This window comes from Coregonus clupeaformis, chromosome 33 (genome assembly GCF_020615455.1).
Source record: "Coregonus clupeaformis isolate EN_2021a chromosome 33, ASM2061545v1, whole genome shotgun sequence".
Lineage (NCBI taxonomy): Eukaryota > Metazoa > Chordata > Actinopteri > Salmoniformes > Salmonidae > Coregonus > Coregonus clupeaformis.
Window position 1 is genome coordinate 1,276,473 of NC_059224.1, and position 19,046 is coordinate 1,295,518.

The following is a 19,046-nucleotide window of genomic DNA, read 5'->3' on the forward strand; positions in this document are numbered from 1 at the left end:
AGACCATGGGTAAAGAACAGTAGACCAGTAACTTAGGCCTACTGCAACAGTAGATCAGCTGCAGACATATACTTTGACATAACGCAATCATGGGAATACAGAATCACATTTTTGTCATTAAGTTTATTTTTGTGCCAATGGCAGTTGTGTGGGTGAACCATTTTTTAAAAAGTAGTCAGACTGCATGGCATACAATAACAGAACACAACAAACATGTCCAGAACCCTCATTCACTGACATTACTTTGGGCTTGGATGTCCACCACACTCTGAGGGAAGACAGAAAAGAGACAAAGCGCAAGGTAATACAAGGCAACAACAGCACACAATTTATGTTTTCAACTATGTAATGATGGAAAAAGAATTTAAAATTAACTTATTTCCCTTAATGCAGATTGCAAAATTCTAACCATATGATAAAATAGAAAACAGTCAATGCCACCGGGACCCACAGTGAGACCAACAGACCAATCTGATTATTTCCCCAGGCTTCATCACCATGCCAACCCCTGCAGAGATCTGCCAGCAGGCGAGGTCACAATACTACACAGAGGTGCCCTCTGTGAGAGGGGCTGTCTTGTTGTCATCAGGCTTCATGGCAGGGAAGAACAGCACCTCCTGTGAAACAGAATTAACATCAGGTGGTTTCACACACACAGAGTCCTGCTGAAGTGCATTCAAGTTTGTAGTGTATGTGCGTGTGTGTAAACAATCATCGATACAGTGTCCCATACCACATAATAATAAACATGCATGTCTAAAGCCTTGTTCACATTGGCAGTTTGAAGTGACTGAAATCCTTTTTGTTTTTTGCAAATCCATTTCAAATCTGTTCTTTTTCCTGCAGTCTGAACAGCCAAAAAGCACATGGAATCGGATATTTCAAGCCACATTTCAAACCACCTTCGTAGGTCATACAAATCTGATTCTTGGCCATGCAACTTGTGTATGAACGGTCAAATCAGATTTATTTGGCATATCTTGTTGCTTGCTAGCTACTCTGTTGACAGTTTGATAAGAACATGTGGTAGCTAACTAGCTAATGGTTTACAAACAAATAACTGAATGTGCTAGAAAACTAAACAGCTACCTAGCTAGCAGACTGTTGTGGTTAGCCAAAATGGACTCCTTTTGAAAGTTGCATCATCTTATCCTTTGAGGCTTTGTAAGTGTTCTTACACTATGACTTTGAACATTTAAAGCAACTGGGAAATATCCATGGCAGGCATTGTAGTCCTTAGCTGGCTACATAACTTCTGAGTGATAGGAAGCGGGAGCACCACCACCAATCAGCCTACACTACTGCGCACACATCAGTCATTACTATGGCAACTAGCATAGCCATGTCAGCAAATTACTGCCGTCTGAACACACACAAATCCTATTTGGTCACTTGAAAAATAGAACTTGAAAAACTACATTGATTTGAGCATTAAGGCCTACAGTGTGAACCAGGCTTTAGAGATTGCACAGGCTCTATATTGGCCTCTGCCTGTGTGTATTATAACTGTACCTTGATGTTGTTGGAGTCTGTGAGGAACATGGTAAGGCGGTCAATGCCCATGCCCCAGCCAGCAGTTGGTGGCAGGCCATACTCTAGTGCCGTGCAGAAAGTCTCATCAATGGACATACTCTCGTCATCACCCTCTGCCTTGGCCTAATAAAACAAACATACACACAGAAGCTAGATGAGAAACAGACTGTACTAAAACTAAATAGCTCATCAAGATTTACAGGGTGGTGACTCATAAACAGGAAAATATCACAAAGAAAATGAAGCACCAATGGTTACTAAGTTGACGTAAGGCAAGAATTTGGGGAAATGTGTCAGTTTAGTGGCCCCTACTACTACATAGTTTGTAGCGTTACTCAGTCGACTCGCCAAGGCACACTGACCTTAGCCTGTTGCTCAAAGAGCTCCCTCTGTCTGATAGGGTCGTTCAACTCAGTGTAGGCATTACAGATCTCCTTCTTCAATACAAACAGCTCAAAACGCTCCGTCAGGCCTTTCTCTGACCGGTGCCTGTATGGGGAGAGATCAAGGAGAGCACAGCTAGATACATCTGCATTGACAAGCAGGGGGCACTGCAAGACCTATGTTTACTGTTTCAAATGGTAACCTGCAGTCCATAAGAGCATTGTTGCTTGTTTTTAAATTAGTGTAATATGGATAGGAAGAGCTCACCATTTGGCCAGGGGGCTCATGATCTGTGGGTGGTCACAGATGAACGTGGGGTTGATACACGTGACTTCCAGGAAATCTCCCACCAACTGCAGGGATAAACATCAACTTCAGTTTAGTCATGATGTCAACAACACGGAAGGGGTATAGCAGGGGAGTTTCCTGAGTAGATTAGAATGGGCACCTTGTCAAGGAGGCGGGCAGTGGTTCTAGGAGGAGGGCACTCCACTCCTTTCTGGGCACACAGTTCATCAAAGAATTTACGGGTCTCTGGGGTGGGTGGAGAGGGACAGGTCAGTAAGACAACCTAGGAAATTCTATAAATATATAGAGGTATAACTGTGGCACTGTATTGACCGGCATTCAATCTCTTACCGTCACTGTCGTAGGTGTCAGCAGCTGGGAACTTGACGCCCATCTCCTTCTCCAGGTCGTGTGTCAAGCTGACCCTCCTGAAGGGAGGAGTGAAGTCAATCTCATAGGTCTGGCCCTCTGGACCCTCTGGATGATACTTCACTTTGTATCCTCCAGTGATGTGCTTGACCATCCCTGATGGGAAGAGAGAGAGCGGACCAGTTAGTAATGGAATCTAGCAGCTACACACCTACATGTCACTGTGAGTAACACTAGATATTCACATTCCAGAATGTTGAAGTAGAAACACCCTCTTCATTCACCCGAGAGAAGCTTCTCTGTGATATCCATCAAGTCATGGTAATCTGCATAGGCCATATAGAATTCGCAGGTGGTGAACTCTGGATTGTGGGTGAGGTCAATGCCTTCGTTTCTGAACTGCCGTCCAACCTCATACACTCTGTCAAACCCCCCGACCACAAGCATCTGGGGAAAGAAGGCACGGAAATATGAGCATGGAGTTTATTTTTTATTTTTTAAATGCGTTATTGGTCCTTCCCCGGGGGACAGGTTACCTTGTGGTAGAGCTCAGGAGCGATCCTCATGTAAAGGTTCATGTCTAGGTCGTTATGGTAGGTCACAAAGGGTTTGGCCACGGCCCCTCCAGGAATCAGGTTCATCATGGGCGTCTCAATCTGTAAGAAACGTGTGTTGTGGTTTTACAGTCTGTTACCCATCACCAAAACCCTGTTTGTGAAAAATAACCCTTTAAAATGTACTTTCCAAATCAAAGAGAAAACAGCTTTACCACTCTTGAACTCTTAACCTGAACTCCTCCACACTCCCTCATTTCCCTGACATACTTTTAAAAAATTGTTAAACACAAGTGCCCCCTACTGGCCATTTCCCTCACCTCCAGGAATCCCATCCCGTCCAGGAAGCTGCGGAGGTAAGTGATGATCTTGGCACGTGTTACAAACTTCTGCCTCACAGAGTCATTGAGAATCAGATCCAGGTATCGCTGGCGGAATCGTGTTTCCTGGAGGCAATGGGTTAGAGAAAGGGTGAGGATCCCTAAAAAAGGCAATTTCTTCTGCTGGTTACATGAATTAAAGGTGTACTCTATCATCTCTCATTCATATGAAAGCCTGACATGTTTTCTGTATGTTCACTACAGGATTGTGAAGGTGCTCACCTTGTCCTTGAGACCAAAGTGGAGGTGGGGCAGCATGTGCAAGCAAGGTGAAAGCAGGGTCATCTCTATGGGAATGATGCTCAGCTCGCCCTTTTTGGTCTTCCCCGGGTTACCACGAACACCAATGATGTCACCACGCCGCAGCTTGTTGTTGATGCGCACAAACTCCTCCTCAGACTTGTAGCTCCTAACAGGGAACATGGACAGACAGGGTTAGAAAATATACATGTGGGAGGTATTTGAGCCCTAATGAGTAGTGGAGTTCTGGGAAGGGCCATGTTCTGTACCTGTTGGTTGCCATAACTTGCAGCTTGACGCCTTCCCCTCGCAAGTCATAGAAGATTAACTTGGCCCCGGACTCTCTCTTGGCATGGACACGACCTGCCAACAACAGAGTTTCACATATGTCAAAAATACAGCTTGGCCATCAAATGACAACATCATATTATTCCAAATCACAATAGTTGAAAACAGTTGTTGTCAGTACCTGATACACTGAGGACAATGTCTGTTAGCTGGTCTCCAGGCTGTAGGTGGTTGTACTTCTCAATGAACTCTGTGAGCGACAGATCTACATTGTACTTGTGAGGGTATGGGTCCTCTGCTGTGCCCTTCAGAGCCTGGATGGCTTGGGTGCGGATCTTAAAGTATTGCTTTTGGGATAAACAATATAAAGTGAGGTTACTGCAAATGTTCAAGAGCTCAATTACTGCAACCCTATTTAAAATATACTACTAAGATCAGCAGTCAAATGTTCTCAAGCAAATCACAAGAGGGAAGGAAGGACGATCATAAACATGCATATAGCTCACGTTAGGGTCCAGGGTCTCCTCATCTGCCCCGTATGCATTCTGATCCGCCTGGTCATTGGTCTCCGTCTGCTCAACCTGCTCTTTGACTTTGGCTTCCTTCTCAGATGCCTTCTTCTCAGCTTTCATTCGCCTCTTTAGCTCACTGACAACAACACAGAGGGTAACATCAGGGTATCTAGTGGACTCAGCATCAGGGTTAAGGGGATTACTCAGGAGACTACTTTATAAAGCCATGCAAGTAACACCTAAAAGGGAATCATTTATGACAAAAGGTTGGTTGTTTTTCTCATTGAATGGAAAAGCCACCAACCTTTTGTCACCTCGCCAGCGATTCCCCTGAATTAGAGCTGGGACTGATGCTGTGCTGGGGAGAGCAAACTTTACCCCCTGAGCCCTGACCCCAAAGGCTTGGCACACCTGGTGCCTGGCAGTCCTGACCACCAGAGTCAGCATGGTGAGGCAGGCTGACCTACTGAGCTACACCAGTCAATGACCAGACCTGGAGAGAGACACAGAGCACAGCCGTCTTTGGCCCACGTCATATTATTTCTAAGGCACTGAATGTTTTTCTAATAAAATATAAATGAAAAGGCCATGTACTAAAAAAAGAATGATGCTTCTGCTGCTTAACATGTCTCTGCGTAAATGACTATGCAGGGTTAGATGTTTTTATACTCAACAAAAATATAAAACGCAACATCCAAAAACTTTAAAGATTTTACTGAGTTACAGTTCATATAAGAAAAATCAAATCAATTTCAAGTAGTAAATTAGGCCCTATTCTATGGATTTCATACAACTGGGCATAGAAATAAGCTTTTTCTGCATATGGAACATTTCTGGGATTTTTTATGAAACATGGGACCAACACTTTACATGCTGCGTTTATATTTTCGTTCAGTGTAAATGGGTTTAGTAACAGTAGTGTAAAGTAAGTAGAAATACTTTTTTGGGGGGGTATTTATATATTTTGTAAACTTTTACTCCACTACATAGGAGTAAAAGTTGCAGGACTTTGCAGTTCGAAAACTCTGCAGTCATCTTCAAATGGCCCTGAGATATATCGGGAGGTCTCTCTATAAAAGTCCCTGGCCTCACACCAATACATGGATTTGAGAGTCAAACTATCATTCAAAATTAACAGGCAACCCTTGTCAGCGTTGATATCCTATTTTGGGTCGTGATTCGGTTAAGTTAAATAACAAAGCAACTGATTTGCTTCTTTCCCGTTTCGGCAGCCTCCCAGAATCTCCATCCGACGTCTTAAGTAAATTATCTTCTAACCAGTGATATAAAAACGCTCAGATTTCGTGTGGCATTTGAATATTTTTAGTTTAAAGTGGAACTGACAGCGTTTTAGCAACACAACTTTTATTTTCATTTATTTTTTACATTTTCTGACAATGTGAGCACATAGATATGGTCATTTTCACGTCTTAATAAATTCATAGAATGTTTGGGAATGCCGTTTGAAAACTATCGCAATATAGAGTGGGAAAGTGGCAAAGCGTTTGGACAATTAATAGATACTGCAGTAAATAAAACCTAATAAAAACATCTGTTTCATCCAGGACCGGAGTCTACGCAGACCGATGCACAATAGCCATATCAGAGCTACAGTAGGCCTTTATGCCACACAGGCCTCCCATCATTCACGTTGAACTGGACTGTGTTTACAAGCAGTGGCAACAGCGCGATTTTAGATAATTTGAACGCATTCGCCAAAAGCCACAAAATACACCTGAATGGATTTCTATAAATATGTAAATACCACGGGAGTCCTCTTACATTTGGAAACTTTACATTCCTATTGATCAAACAACGATGAAAAGGTAGGCTCCCTCTCCCTCAGTTATGCACATTAACAACAACAAGATCAACAACTAATGCTAGCCAGAGCAAGATGAGCTAAACTCTAACGAGGGAACAATAGATAAACCCTCTCAAACTTTTTCAGCAAGTTAGCCGTCAGAATTACACTGATAAACAATGGGGAATAGTAGCCTGCTCGTCCTTCTCCAGCTTGCCTGCCAATGCATGCTTGTCCCCAACCCACATTTTGACAACTGAATGGGAACTTGCCTGCCCGCCCATTTGATCGATTCCAAATACATTTGATTGATAACTAAGGGTGCGTTCATAAATTACCTTCAGTGGGTCAGCGCGCTCTGGGTCATTCGTAAATTCAGCGCTTTTTCAGATGATCCGTTCGTAAATGCAGAGCATTTCGCTCTTCGAGCATTCAGAGCCACACACACACTGGACGCTATGGCTGAGGAGTAGGGTTGATCTGATCGTTCCTCACAATGGCAGTCAAACACCAAGCTAACTGGCCAACTCACGCTGACCATTTTACTCGCCCTAGCAGAGCTGGTTAGACTGTTTACATGTTATCTAGAGCGTTAGTGACTAACTGTGCTAGTGGCAACAATTTAATTACTTTTTTTGCCCACGTTTACTGACACCAGGCATATTCAGCAGGTGTTGAGTGTTCGTAAATTCATCAGTTATTCTGCGCTCTGGCACACTCAGACGAGAGTGCTCTGAAATCGGAGTAGATAGCCAGATTGAATTTACGAACGCAAGAGATATGCTAACTGGATAATAATCATTCAAGTTCAGAATAGCTAACTAGATAGCTAGCAAAGTGATTCACATGTATTGATAGCTAACCAAATGACACCTGCATCTCTAGCTGTAGCCACCGAAAAAAACGATATGAGGGGAAAAAGTTGGCCACTCACCCAATGACATCCTCCTTAGCTAGCTAGCTAGCTAGCTAACATTTCTAACCAGGAGAGAGCCTGTAGATTCGTCAAACAACAACTTTATTATAAGATTAGCAAAAACTTAGCAATCAACAATCTCTGCGTTTTGTCACAGTTCACAATATAATGTGCTCGTTTCTGCAAGTTTCCATACAGCTGACTTCCTGTAGATAGTAAAACCACGGGATGTCTTACATGCTGCGGTCGCACCCAAACGGATCTTATATGTACGCCCAGACTTATGACTAAGTCACACAAGACAAGCCTGCAACAGCAAAAAAAATTAACTAATATATAACAATGGACAATTATCTAAGTAAAAACAGCATAGTATGTCTAAATGTAATTCATTTTCCACCATAATAGCTACATAAATAGATATGCTAGTTTATTAGCCACGTTATGACTGACATGTGACCATTGCCCTTGCTAGTTTAATTGTATCGTCTTCCCGGGATTATTATTTTTTTGAATCCATATTTGCAAAGTAGTTAAAGCGCTGTCAGTTCCACTTTAAACAGCGCATACAACCCAAACGTTTGCCCCTGTTCTATTGACGTTAATGTGATATCAATATGAGTGATTAACAAAATAGTGTTGTGTTTACCTTTCCGCGTTGGCGACCCACGCTGCCTGATTTCTACAAGTTGTCCTCTAACCAGTGATATGCACATTATTCCCAGATTCCATGTGGTCTTTCAGTAGGGTTAGTTTGAACAGGATTTTCAACCTGACCCCCCCCCCCTGTTCTATTGATTACAACGTGATAACAATATAAGTGCTGCATTTCCCTTTCTGTTTAGTGACCCCCAAATCAAAATATGACACGTTTCAGGAAGCTAGGCGAATGTTGCACGTCACTACTTCACAAGATAGCCTTCTGGAACATGTAAACTTTTATGTGCCTTAATAACAAACTTGTATGCCATCTGTATGCCATCTTGTATGCCATCTGTAATTTAAATTTAAAAATGTAAATTACAAGCCTAGTTGGTTTAGCCACGGAAAAAGACAGGAACCTTCTCACTGGCCATGATTGGCTGAAATAATAGATGGGCTGGACATGCCAAGAGATGAGTTCGGATTGGTCTGCCATGTAGCATGCTTCTGTCTATAACATGAGCTGCTCAGTATGTCATTCCGTTTGTACTATATGGGTTGGGATTATGGTTCATATCTAAACAAAAGACTCCACGTCGCCAGATGATTACACAACCCATCAAGTTAGCCAGGTGTGTCTGGGGGTGATTATGGCAATCTATTGTATTTCATGAACATGTGTACATGTCTTGACAATAGTGACCCATCCACTTAGATAGATGTGGCTTTAGCATTTATTTCACATTACCCATTAATTTAGACAAGTGTGTCTGGGTAAGCATAATCTAATAATTATAAAAGATTCATACAATATTTCTATGTGGACACTTTACATTTTTGACATTGCTACTATGCAAATAACCATTTCACTCTACTGTTTACACCTTCTGTAATTTAAGATATTTGATATAGTGTGTGTTTACCAGAGACGGTAATGTGAAGAACGTCAGATTAGGATATAATCCTAGATAAAGTGTGTTTTTACTACTACTTTCACCACTTTGTCTTGAAATCTTTGGTTGTTTCCTACACTATCGTTACTTTGTTTAGCACATGGCCTTACATTTGAATCCTTAAAGAGATGGGTGGAGCGAAGGTTTAATAGGCTGTGAACTATGCTGAATGGGTGTAGACAAAGAGGAGCTCTCCAGTAGGTGTATCAAAACATTCAACGTCCATTTCTCAAAAGTGGTGCTATAAATTTATTAACTTTCAAAGCAGAATTACTTTCCCATTGTTACTCAACTGCAGTGTATGATACACCATTTATATATATATATATAGCTGATTACTATTGTGGCACTATGATTACTATTTTCAACTAAAGTTCCATTGTTATTCCTAAAACATAACATTAATTTCCAATAGTATTCTAGTTAAATAAGGTAAAAACTATTGAATGAGTCTAAAAATGCGCTGTGATTGATTTATTTTGATGATATACCAGAAATCGTGAAAACGGATGTCCATGTTTGAGTGTCCAAAAAAACAAGCATTTTCTTTTCCTTTTGATAATTACGTATATATTAACCAAATACTTTTAGACTTTTACTCAGTGGTATAAAGTTCTTAAGTAAAAATACTTGTAAGTACTACTTAAGTAGTTTTTTCGGGTATCTGTACTTTACTATTTATATTTTTGACAACTTTTACTTCACTACATTGCTAAAGAAAATTATGTACTTTTTACTCCATACAGTTTCCCTGACACCCAAAAGTACTCGTTACATGTTGAATGCTTAGCAGGACAGGAAAATGGTCTAATTCACACACTTATGAAGAGAACATCCCTGGTCATACCTACTGCCTCTGATCTGGCGGACTCACTAAACAAATGCTTCATTTGTAAATTATGTCTGAGTGTTGGAGCATACCCCTGGCTATCTGTAAAAAAAATTAAATGGTGCCATCTGGTTTGCTTAATATAAGGCATTTGAAATTATTTATACTTTAACTTTTGATACCCAAGTATATTTTAGCAATTACATTTAGTTTTGATACTTTAGTATAATTAAAACCAAAGACTTTTAGACTTTCACTCAAGTAGGATGTTACTGGGATGACTCACTTTTACTCGAGTCCTTTTCTATTAAGGTATTTTTACTTTTACTTTTACTAAAGTATGACAATTGGGTACGGAGAACATTTTCACTTTCATTCTGAGCTGATCAGTCATTAGGCAACATAGCCTAGTAGTAGCTAGCTAAATCCACTAGTTACCAAGCCATCACATTACAGAAGTGAGATAGGATATTTAGCCTGGATGCATAAAGCTGATTACTTCAATATTTCCCCACATAAATAGCATGAGTATGACCTGAAAGGTTGGTGAAGTTGGCAAGAAGCTCATTATGGTTAAGGAAAAAAACATTTATTTAGCTGAAACGTGGTTTTGTCAATAAACTTACATGAAAATAAGGAACTTCAGATCAGCAATTTAGCTTGGGTAATTTCTACGATGAAATATAAGTTTTGTAGTTATCTCCATTCACAGACTAGGATGAAGAGCATGTATGTGCGATATGCCGCTTGAACCGAAATGACCATTGGAAAATGTGTATGCACATTCGCTATGGAACACTAGTTTTTCCATCGAGCTTTATCCGATCTGACGCAACACTATCCTACTACTTTTATCGAATAATAACACGGAAGTGAAACACACACCATCAACATGTTGCACACGTCTTCATAAATTTTTCCCAATAGAAGAGAGAATCGACAATGGCTTACTTTTTGCTAAGAGTCTCTGCGTCCACCTCTGTAACGTCTGCCATCTTTTTCCTGCAGCAAGTGAGTGATGCGCGCAAGTTCACCCCATATATAACTGTCGGCATTGAACTGTACCCAATGACGTTCCAGCGCGTTCGAGGGGATCAGTCTAACGCAAGACGCTGCGCAAAAGTAGTTCTCCACTCAGACAGGGGATCATATTAGTTTATTTTGTTGTTTTCAAATAACTCCATGGGCGGTTTTCATTTTTATCTTCATTGAAAAACACAGGTCCTTTACTAATTATAAATGTCTAATCAGAATATTAAAATACATGTGAATATGTGATCATATTCATCTGGTTTCTGAGCATGTCTGTCCTTTCTTCTTCCCTTGCTCTCCTCACTTCATCATTTTAAAACATGTTTTAGATGGACAACTAGGGTAAGGCCATGATGCATTTAATTGATGATTAGTTATGTTACTTTTCAAACGTAATTAGATTGATGTGCTTGTGATTTTGCCATTTCAAATATTTCACAGTATGGGATTCATGATGTCTTGTGTGTCTCCTGGACAAAAACAAAAGCTGATCAATGCAAAAATGTAACCAAAACCAATCATCAGAGGGTGGGGAAATCAACTTGAAAAAGGAAAACTGATCTATCTTTATTAATATATATACCAGAAGGTTTACATAAATATAACTGCAAGAGTATCCAAATGCCCCAACAAAAGCAAAAATACATTTATATAGTCATTTTTTCAAAGGTAATATTTCACAGTTGTTCACATGGTAGCTAAAAACACATAGGTGATATGCACTCCCCATACCTATAACCTGTCACTGCTATCAACAGGTTCACTCCTGATGCCCAGAAAAAAATACATTAGTGGAAATAAAGCAGACTTTCACATCAAACCAAAGCCAGACAGGTTAAAAGGACACAAACAGAACAAAGTGTGAAAAGACTAACTGATGACATTTACAATAAAAACAAAACACCAATGATGAAAATTCTGAATGACAAGTTTGTTTGAATTTGGTGAAATTTGTGTTTGTCTTGACAGACATAAGCCCAATCATAACAAATATAAGAAATCCAGGTGGAACACAGTATCACATCTATTTCAAAAAGCTGCATTAATAATTAACAGAATTACAATGTTCCGTTACAGTTTCCCCTTTGCAATGAAGAATCAAGAGAGGCTAGATAGATAAAATATATTTTAAAAGTAACAGATATACATTTACATTGAATCAAGACGCATAGCAGTTTGATACAACACTTCAATTGCAGCTACAGTGCATTCGGAAAGTATTCAGATCCCTTCCCTTTTTCCACATTTTGTTACGTTACAGCCTTATTCTAAAATTGATTAAATAAAACATTTTCCTCATCAATCTACACACAATACCACATAATGATAAAGTGACATTTTAGCAAATGTATTCAAAATGTATTTACATAAGAATTCAGACCCTTTGCTATGAGACTCTAAATTGAACTCAGGTGCATCCTGTTTCCATTGAACATCCTTGAGATGTTTCTACAACTTGATTTGAATCCACCTGTGGTAAATTCAATTGATTGGACATGATTTGGAAAGGCACACATCTGTCTATATAACGTCCCACAGTTGACAGTGCATGTCAGAGCAAAAACCAAGCCATCAGGTCAAAGGAATTGTGGTCCCCAAGAACACAGTGGCCTCCATCATTCTTGAATGGAAGACATTTGGAACCACCAAGACTCTTCATAGAGCTGGCTGCACGGCCAAACTGAGCAACCGAGGGAGAAGGGCCTTGGTCAGGGAGGTGACCATGAACCCGATGGTCACTCTGACAGAGCTCCAGAGTTCCTCTGTGGAGATGGGAGAACCTTCCAGAAGGACAACCATCTCTGCAGCACTCCACCAATCAGGCCTTCATGGTAGAGTGGCCAGACGGAAGCCACTCCTCAGTAAAAGGCACATGACAGCCCACTTCGAGTTTGCCAAGAGGCAACTAAAGGACTCTCAGACCATGAGAAACAAGATTCTCTGGTCTGATAAAATCAAGATTGAACTCTTTGGCATGAATGCCAAGTGTCACGTCTGGAGGAAACCTTGCACCATCCCTACGTGAAGCATGGTGGTGGCAGCATCAGGCTGTGGGGATGTTTTTCAGCAGCAGGGACTGGGAGACTAGTCAGGATCGAGGGAAAGATGAACAGTGCAAAGTACAGAGAGATCCTTGATGAAAACCTGCTCCATAGCGCTCAGGACCTCAGACTGAGGCGAAGGTTCACCGTACAACAGGACAATGACCCTAAGCACACAGCCAAGAAAACGCAGGAGTGGCTTCGGGACAAGTCTCTGAATGTCCTTGAGTGGCCCAGCCAGAGCCTGGACTTGAACCCGATCGAACATCTCTGGAGAAACCTGAATATAGCTGTGCAGCGACGCTCACCATTTAACCTGACAGAACTTGAGGATCTGCAGAGAAGAATGGGAGAAACTCTCCAAATACAGGTGCCAAGCTTGTAGCGTCATACCCAAGAAAACTCTAGGCTGTAATTGCTGTCAAAGATGTTTCAACAAAGTACTGAGTAAAAGGTATGAATTATTTTGTAAATGTAATATTTCAGTTAGAAATTAGCAACAATTTTGCTTTGTCATTATCGGGTATTGTGTGTAGTTTGATGAAGAAAAAAACAATTTAATCAATTTTAGAATAAGCCTGTAACGTAACAAAATGTGAAAAAAGTCAAGGGGTCTGAATACTTTCCGAATGCACTGTATTGTACAGAAAATGATGTCATGGCTTTAGAAGCTTCTGACAGGCTAATTTACATCATTTGAGTCAACTGGAGCTGTACCTGTGGATGTATTTCAAGGCCTACCTTCAAACTCAGTGCCTCTTTAATTGACATCATGGGAAAATCAAAAAAAATCAGCCAAGACCTCAGAAAGAAAATGTGCAGACCTCCACAAGTCTGGTTCATCATTGGGAGCAATTTCGAAACGCCTGAAGGTACCACGTTCATCTGTACAAACAATAGTACGCAAGTATAAACACCATGGGACCACGCAGCCGTCATCCCGCTCAGGAAGGAGACGCGTTCTGTCTCCTAGAGATGAACGTACTTTGGTGCGAAAAGTGCAAATCAATCACAGAACAACAGCAAAGGACCTTGTGAAGATGCTGGAGGAAACAGGTACAAAAGTATCTATTCCACAGTAAAACGAGTCCTATATCGACATAACCTGAAACGCTGCTCAGCAAGGAAGAAGCCACTGCTCCAAAACCGCCATAAAAAAGCCAGACTACGGTTTGCAACTGCACATGGGGACAAAGATCGTACTTTTTGGAGAAATGTCCTCTGGTCTGATGAAACAAAAATAGAACTGTTGGCCATAATTACCATCGTTATGTTTGGAGGAAAAAGGGGGCGGCTTGGAAGCCGAAGAACACCATCCCAAACGTGAAGCACGGGGGTGGCAGCATCATGCTGTGGGGATGCTTTGCTGCAGGAGGGACTGGTGCACTTCACAAAATAGATGGCATCATGAGGAAGGAAAACTATGTGGATATATTGAAGCAACATCTCAAGACATCAGTCAGGAAGTTAAAAGCTTGGTCGCAAATGAATCTTCCAAATGGACAATGACCCCAAGCAAAGTTGTGGCAAAATGGCTTAAAGACAACAAAGTCAAGGTATTGGAGTGGCCATCACAAAGCCCTGACCTCAATCCTATAGAAAATGTGTGGGCAGAACTGAAAATGCGTGTGCGAGCAAGGAGGTCTAAACACCTGACTCAGTTACACCCAACTTATTGTGGGAAGCTTGTGGAAGGCTACCCGAAACGTTTGACCCAAGTAAAACAATTTAAAGGCAATGCCACCAAATACTAATTGAATGTATGTAAACTTCTGACCCACTGGGAATGTGATGAAAGAAAGAAACGCTGAAATAAATCACTCTCTACTATTATTCTGACATTTCAAATTCTTAAAATAAAGTGGTGATTCTAACTGACCTAAGATAGGGACTTTTTACTTGGATTAAATGTCAGGAATTGTGAAAAACTGAGTTTAAATGTATTTGGCTAAGGTGTATGTAAACTTCCGACTTCAACTGTATACACATACATGTATGAAAAGCACAAACAACAATATTCAAACTGTACGCCTATTATTTAATTATGTAGACTGGAAATGAATGATTTAAAGGCTGGATGATTTATTCTCTTGTATGAGTAATAAAATAGTTGAGATGTACATTCAGTAAACATGAGACGAGATAAATAGCTGACTAGTGAATGCATGGGCCAATTTAATGAGTAACTGGTCACAAAGGAAAGCATCGTAAAGTGCAAAAATAATAAATGTATTTTTCACGAATTGTATATTTTCTTTTTCTATTTAGTTTTCCTAAAATACTTTTAATACAGTATAAAAAGGACAACAATGCGTTATAAACAATTGTGAGCACCCGCTCTATTGATTTTAATGTGATATCGATATGAGTGATCAACAAAATAGTGTTGCGTTTATCTTTCCGCGTTGGCGACCCACTTGAAACAAAATGCAACAATCCAAAATGTAGCTGGCTGTTTTCTACAAGTTGTCCTCTAACCAGTGATATGCACATTATTTCCTGATTCTGTGTGTTTTTTCAGTAGGGTTAGTTTGAACAGGATGTGCAACCTGAACCTATCGACAAATATCAGTGAGAAAAAGTGATGGACAACTTTCTGTGATGGACAACTTTCTGCACACGGTCAGTGTGAACCGAAGTGACTTGACACAACGGGCCAAACAAGCGTTCATCCATGTATACGGGTAAGAGTCTAGCTACATTTTCAAATATTATACGTTTAAAATTTGGTCAGAAAGTAGTTTTCATTGCAAGATAATACATACTGTTAGCCAGCTAGCTAACGATAGCATGCTGGCTCGCTAGCTAACGTTACAGGTATGATCTGTGTAGTAATATTATTTGTATCTCAGAAGTCCATTTATATTGCTAGTTATAGCCTAGTGTTAGCTAACTAGCTAACATTGCACCTAATTGGTTAGCTTTAGCTACCTGCAGATTCATACTACAACATTGTATGCATGGTGGCTAGCTATGACTATCTGTTTGTCCTGTATGGGTTGGGATTATGGTTAATTGTTTAGCTAGCTAGATGGTGAAGTGTGATTAATCACTGCAGAGAACACGTTTCCACTGCTCCAGAGTCCAATGGTGGCGAGCTTTACACCAATCGCATTGCGCATGGTTATCTTAGGCTTGTGTGCGGCTGCTCGGCCATGGAAACCCATTTCATGAAGCTCCCGATGAACAGTTCTTGTGCTGACGTTGCTTCCAGAGGCAGTTTGGAACTCGGTAGTGAGTGTTGCAACCGAGGACAGACGACCTTTACGCGCTACGCGCTTCAGCACTCGGTGGTCCCGTTCTGTGAGCTTGTGTGGCCTACCACTTGGCAGCTGAGCTGTTGTTGCTCCTAGACATTTCCACTGCACAATAACAGCACTTACAGTTGACTGGGGCAGCTCTAGCAGGGCAGAAATGTGATAAACTGACTTGTTTGAAAAGTGGCATCTTATGACAGTGCCACATTGAAAGTCCCTGAGCTCTTCAGTACGGGCCATTCTACTGCCAATGTTTGACTATGGAGATTGCATGGCGGTGTGCTTGATTTTATACACCTGTCAGCAATGGGTGTGGCTGAAATAGCTGAATCCACTCATTTGAAGTGGTGTCCATATTTATTTCATGAACATGTCTACATGTCTAGACAATAGTGACCCATCCACTTAGCTAGATGTGGCTGAGGGGTGGTTATAGAATTTATTTCACATGACCCATCAATTTAGACAAGGGTGTCTGGGTAAGCATCATCTAATAATAATATAAAAATATTTTCATCTGGACACTTTCTATTTTTGATATTGCTACGATGCAAACATGCAAGTAACCATTTCACTGTACCGTTTACACCTTCTGTATCCTCTGCATGTGACAAATAAACTTAGATTTTATTTGAACTATAGTGTGTGTTTACCAGAGACGGTAATGCGAAGAACATGACCTGCACCAAAGTCAGATTAGGATATAGGTCAAGGACTAAATAAAGTGTATTTTTACTAATACTTTTTGCTACTACTTTCATCACTGGGTGGGGCTAAGGCTTAAGAGGGTGTGAACTATACTGAATGGGTATAGACAAAGAAGAGCTCTCCAGTAGGTGTACCAAAACATTCAAGGGCCATTTTCTCAAAAGTGGGGTTACAATGTAACCAGTGTAGTGTATGATATTCCATTTTGTAGCTCTGAGTCTGTATTTTTATCCAATGTAAAAAACACAATTTCAAATGTTGCTACATAAGACCGAATTGAGGTGGTGGGTCAAAAATACATGACTTCAAAATGTAGCTGGCCGTCTTCAGCAGGTTGTCCTTTAACCAGTGATGTAAACAATATTTCCAGTTTCTTTTTTTGGGTTTCAACAGCACATACAACCTGATTTCCCCCCTAATTGATATGAGTGTTTTCAATATATCACAAACTGTTTCTGCATATTTACATTTACATTTACATTTTAGCCATTGAGGACGCGCTCTTCTCCGGGACGTCCATTTACTTGTGTGGCAAAATTTTTTTCCAGCGCCCCCCGGTTAAGCAAGAAAACACCGCGCCCGGAGTCGCCCTCCGCTATCCTCCCTACACCCACCTACATTGATTTGGACACTTCGAAACGCTGTTTTGACATTGACCTATTTTGACATTGACCTATTTATCAAAAGTTATTGTCAACAGGAAGCAGCAACAGAATCATTTTCAATTTATGTTTTAGGAATAACAATGGAACTTAACATTAATTTCCAATTATTCTAATTAATCAGGTAAAAACAGCCGAATGAGTCCAAAAACGTGCTGTGATTTATTCATTTTTGATAAACCCGTTTTCTTGATTTCTGGTATGTCATGTCTAGTCAGTGTTTGAGTGTTAAAAAAAACCCAGAAAAATCATGCTGTCTGTAAACAATTTTTTTCTTTTGAGAAGTATATATAAAACCAAATACTTAGACTTTTACTCAAGGAATATTTTACTCTGTGACTTTCACTTGGGTCATTTTCTATTAAGGTAACTTTACTTTTACTCAAGTATGACAATTGGGTACTTTTTCCACTGGGTAGGGTGAACATTTTCACTTTCATTCTGAGCTGATCAGTCATTAGACCATGTAGCCTACTAGTAGCTAGCTAAATCCACTAGCTAGCAAACCATCCCATTAAAGAAGTGAGATTATAAAATATTTAGCTTGGAAGCATAAAGCTGATGAATTCAATGTTTAATAATATAATATAATAATAAGCAATTTATAATAATATGTCATTTAGCAGACGCTTTAATCCAAAGCGATTTACAGTCATGCGTGCATACATTTTTACGTATGTTTCCCCACATAAATAGCATATCAGTATGTCCTGAAAGGTTGGTGAAGTTGGCGAGCAACTCATTATGGTAAAGACAAAAAGGCAAACACTTCTTTCGCCAAAACATGGTTTTGTTAAATCAACCTACACGGAAATAAGAAACTTAAAATCAGCAAATAACCTTGGGTAATTTGTACGATGCGATATGGGTTTTGTAGTTATCTCCCCTCACAAAATATGATGAAGAGCATGCATACGTGAACATTTAAGGACTACAAGAAACACGTGCGATATATTGCTTGAATGGACCATTGGAATATATATGCACATTCGCCATGGTACATTCGTTTTTCCATTATGCTTTATCCGATCTGATGCAACACTATCCTACTACTTTTATCGAATAATAACACGGAAGTGATCAACACACACCATCAAAGTGTTGCACAGGTCCTCATAAATGATGTCCAATAAACGAGTGAATCGACAATGGCTTACTTTTTGCTGAGTTTCTCTGCATGCACCTCGATAATGTCGGCCATCTTCTTCTTCGCTAGGCTTTGTCGGCCGATGGCATCCAACGTTATGGTGCATTACCGCCATCTACTGTACTGGAGTGTAGGCCAGAGACGGGGAGACATTATCGTAAAATGCTTACTTACAAGCCCTTAGCCAACAATGCAGATTTAAGAAAAATAAGATTTTAGAAAATATTGACTAAATAAACTAAAGTAATATAAATAAATACAAGTAACAATAAAATAACAATAACGACGCTAAATACAGGGGGTACCGGTACCGAGTCAATGTGTGGGGGTACAAGTTAGTCGAGGTAATTGAGGTAATATGTACATGTTGGTAGGGGTAAAGTAACTATGCATAGATAATAAACAGCGAGTAGCAGCAGCATAAAAAAAAGGGTGGGGGTCAATGCAAATAGTCCAGGTAGCTATTTGATTAACTGTTCAGCAGTCTTATGGCTTGGGTGTAGAAG

At 40.3% G+C, this 19,046-nt stretch overlaps 1 protein-coding gene across 4 annotated transcripts; it reads right to left on the reverse strand.

Moving 5' to 3' along the window:
- Positions 1-103: 103 nt before the first annotated feature.
- On the reverse strand, positions 104-18,625 carry LOC121556334 (lysine--tRNA ligase-like). Of its 4 annotated transcripts, none has more exons than XM_045210101.1 (15): positions 18,551-18,625; positions 4,853-5,041; positions 4,543-4,684; positions 4,218-4,383; positions 4,018-4,111; positions 3,731-3,917; positions 3,449-3,574; positions 3,111-3,230; positions 2,859-3,021; positions 2,557-2,730; positions 2,366-2,451; positions 2,185-2,270; positions 1,896-2,022; positions 1,513-1,656; positions 104-617 (listed from the first exon to the last, which is right to left on the reverse strand). In XM_045210101.1, the coding sequence occupies exons 2-15, from the start codon at positions 4,993-4,995 to the stop codon at positions 543-545; spliced, it is 1,833 nt and encodes a 610-aa protein (XP_045066036.1). In that variant the 5' UTR covers positions 4,996-5,041; positions 18,551-18,625; the 3' UTR covers positions 104-542. The 4 variants fall into 4 exon arrangements, with proteins under 4 accessions (XP_045066036.1, XP_045066037.1, XP_041726175.1 ...); XM_045210102.1 differs by lacking the exon at positions 18,551-18,625 and adding an exon at positions 10,644-10,721; XM_041870241.1 differs by lacking the exon at positions 4,853-5,041 and having other exon boundaries at positions 18,551-18,621.
- Positions 18,626-19,046: the final 421 nt, after the last annotated feature.

What these genes read in the sequence shown, in the direction of transcription:
- LOC121556334 (XM_045210101.1), bottom strand. Translation starts at nt 4,995, where the DNA reads ATGCTGACTCTGGTGGTCAGGACTGCCAGGCACCAGGTGTGCCAAGCC. An exon ending in CGCTGGCGAGGTGACAAAAG is followed by an intron (nt 4,685 to 4,852) that starts GTTGGTGGCTTT and finishes TGTTGTTGTCAG; the next exon opens with TGAGCTAAAGAGGCGAATGA. An exon ending in ACTTTGGTCTCAAGGACAAG is followed by an intron (nt 3,575 to 3,730) that starts GTGAGCACCTTC and finishes CATTGCCTCCAG; the next exon opens with GAAACACGATTCCGCCAGCG.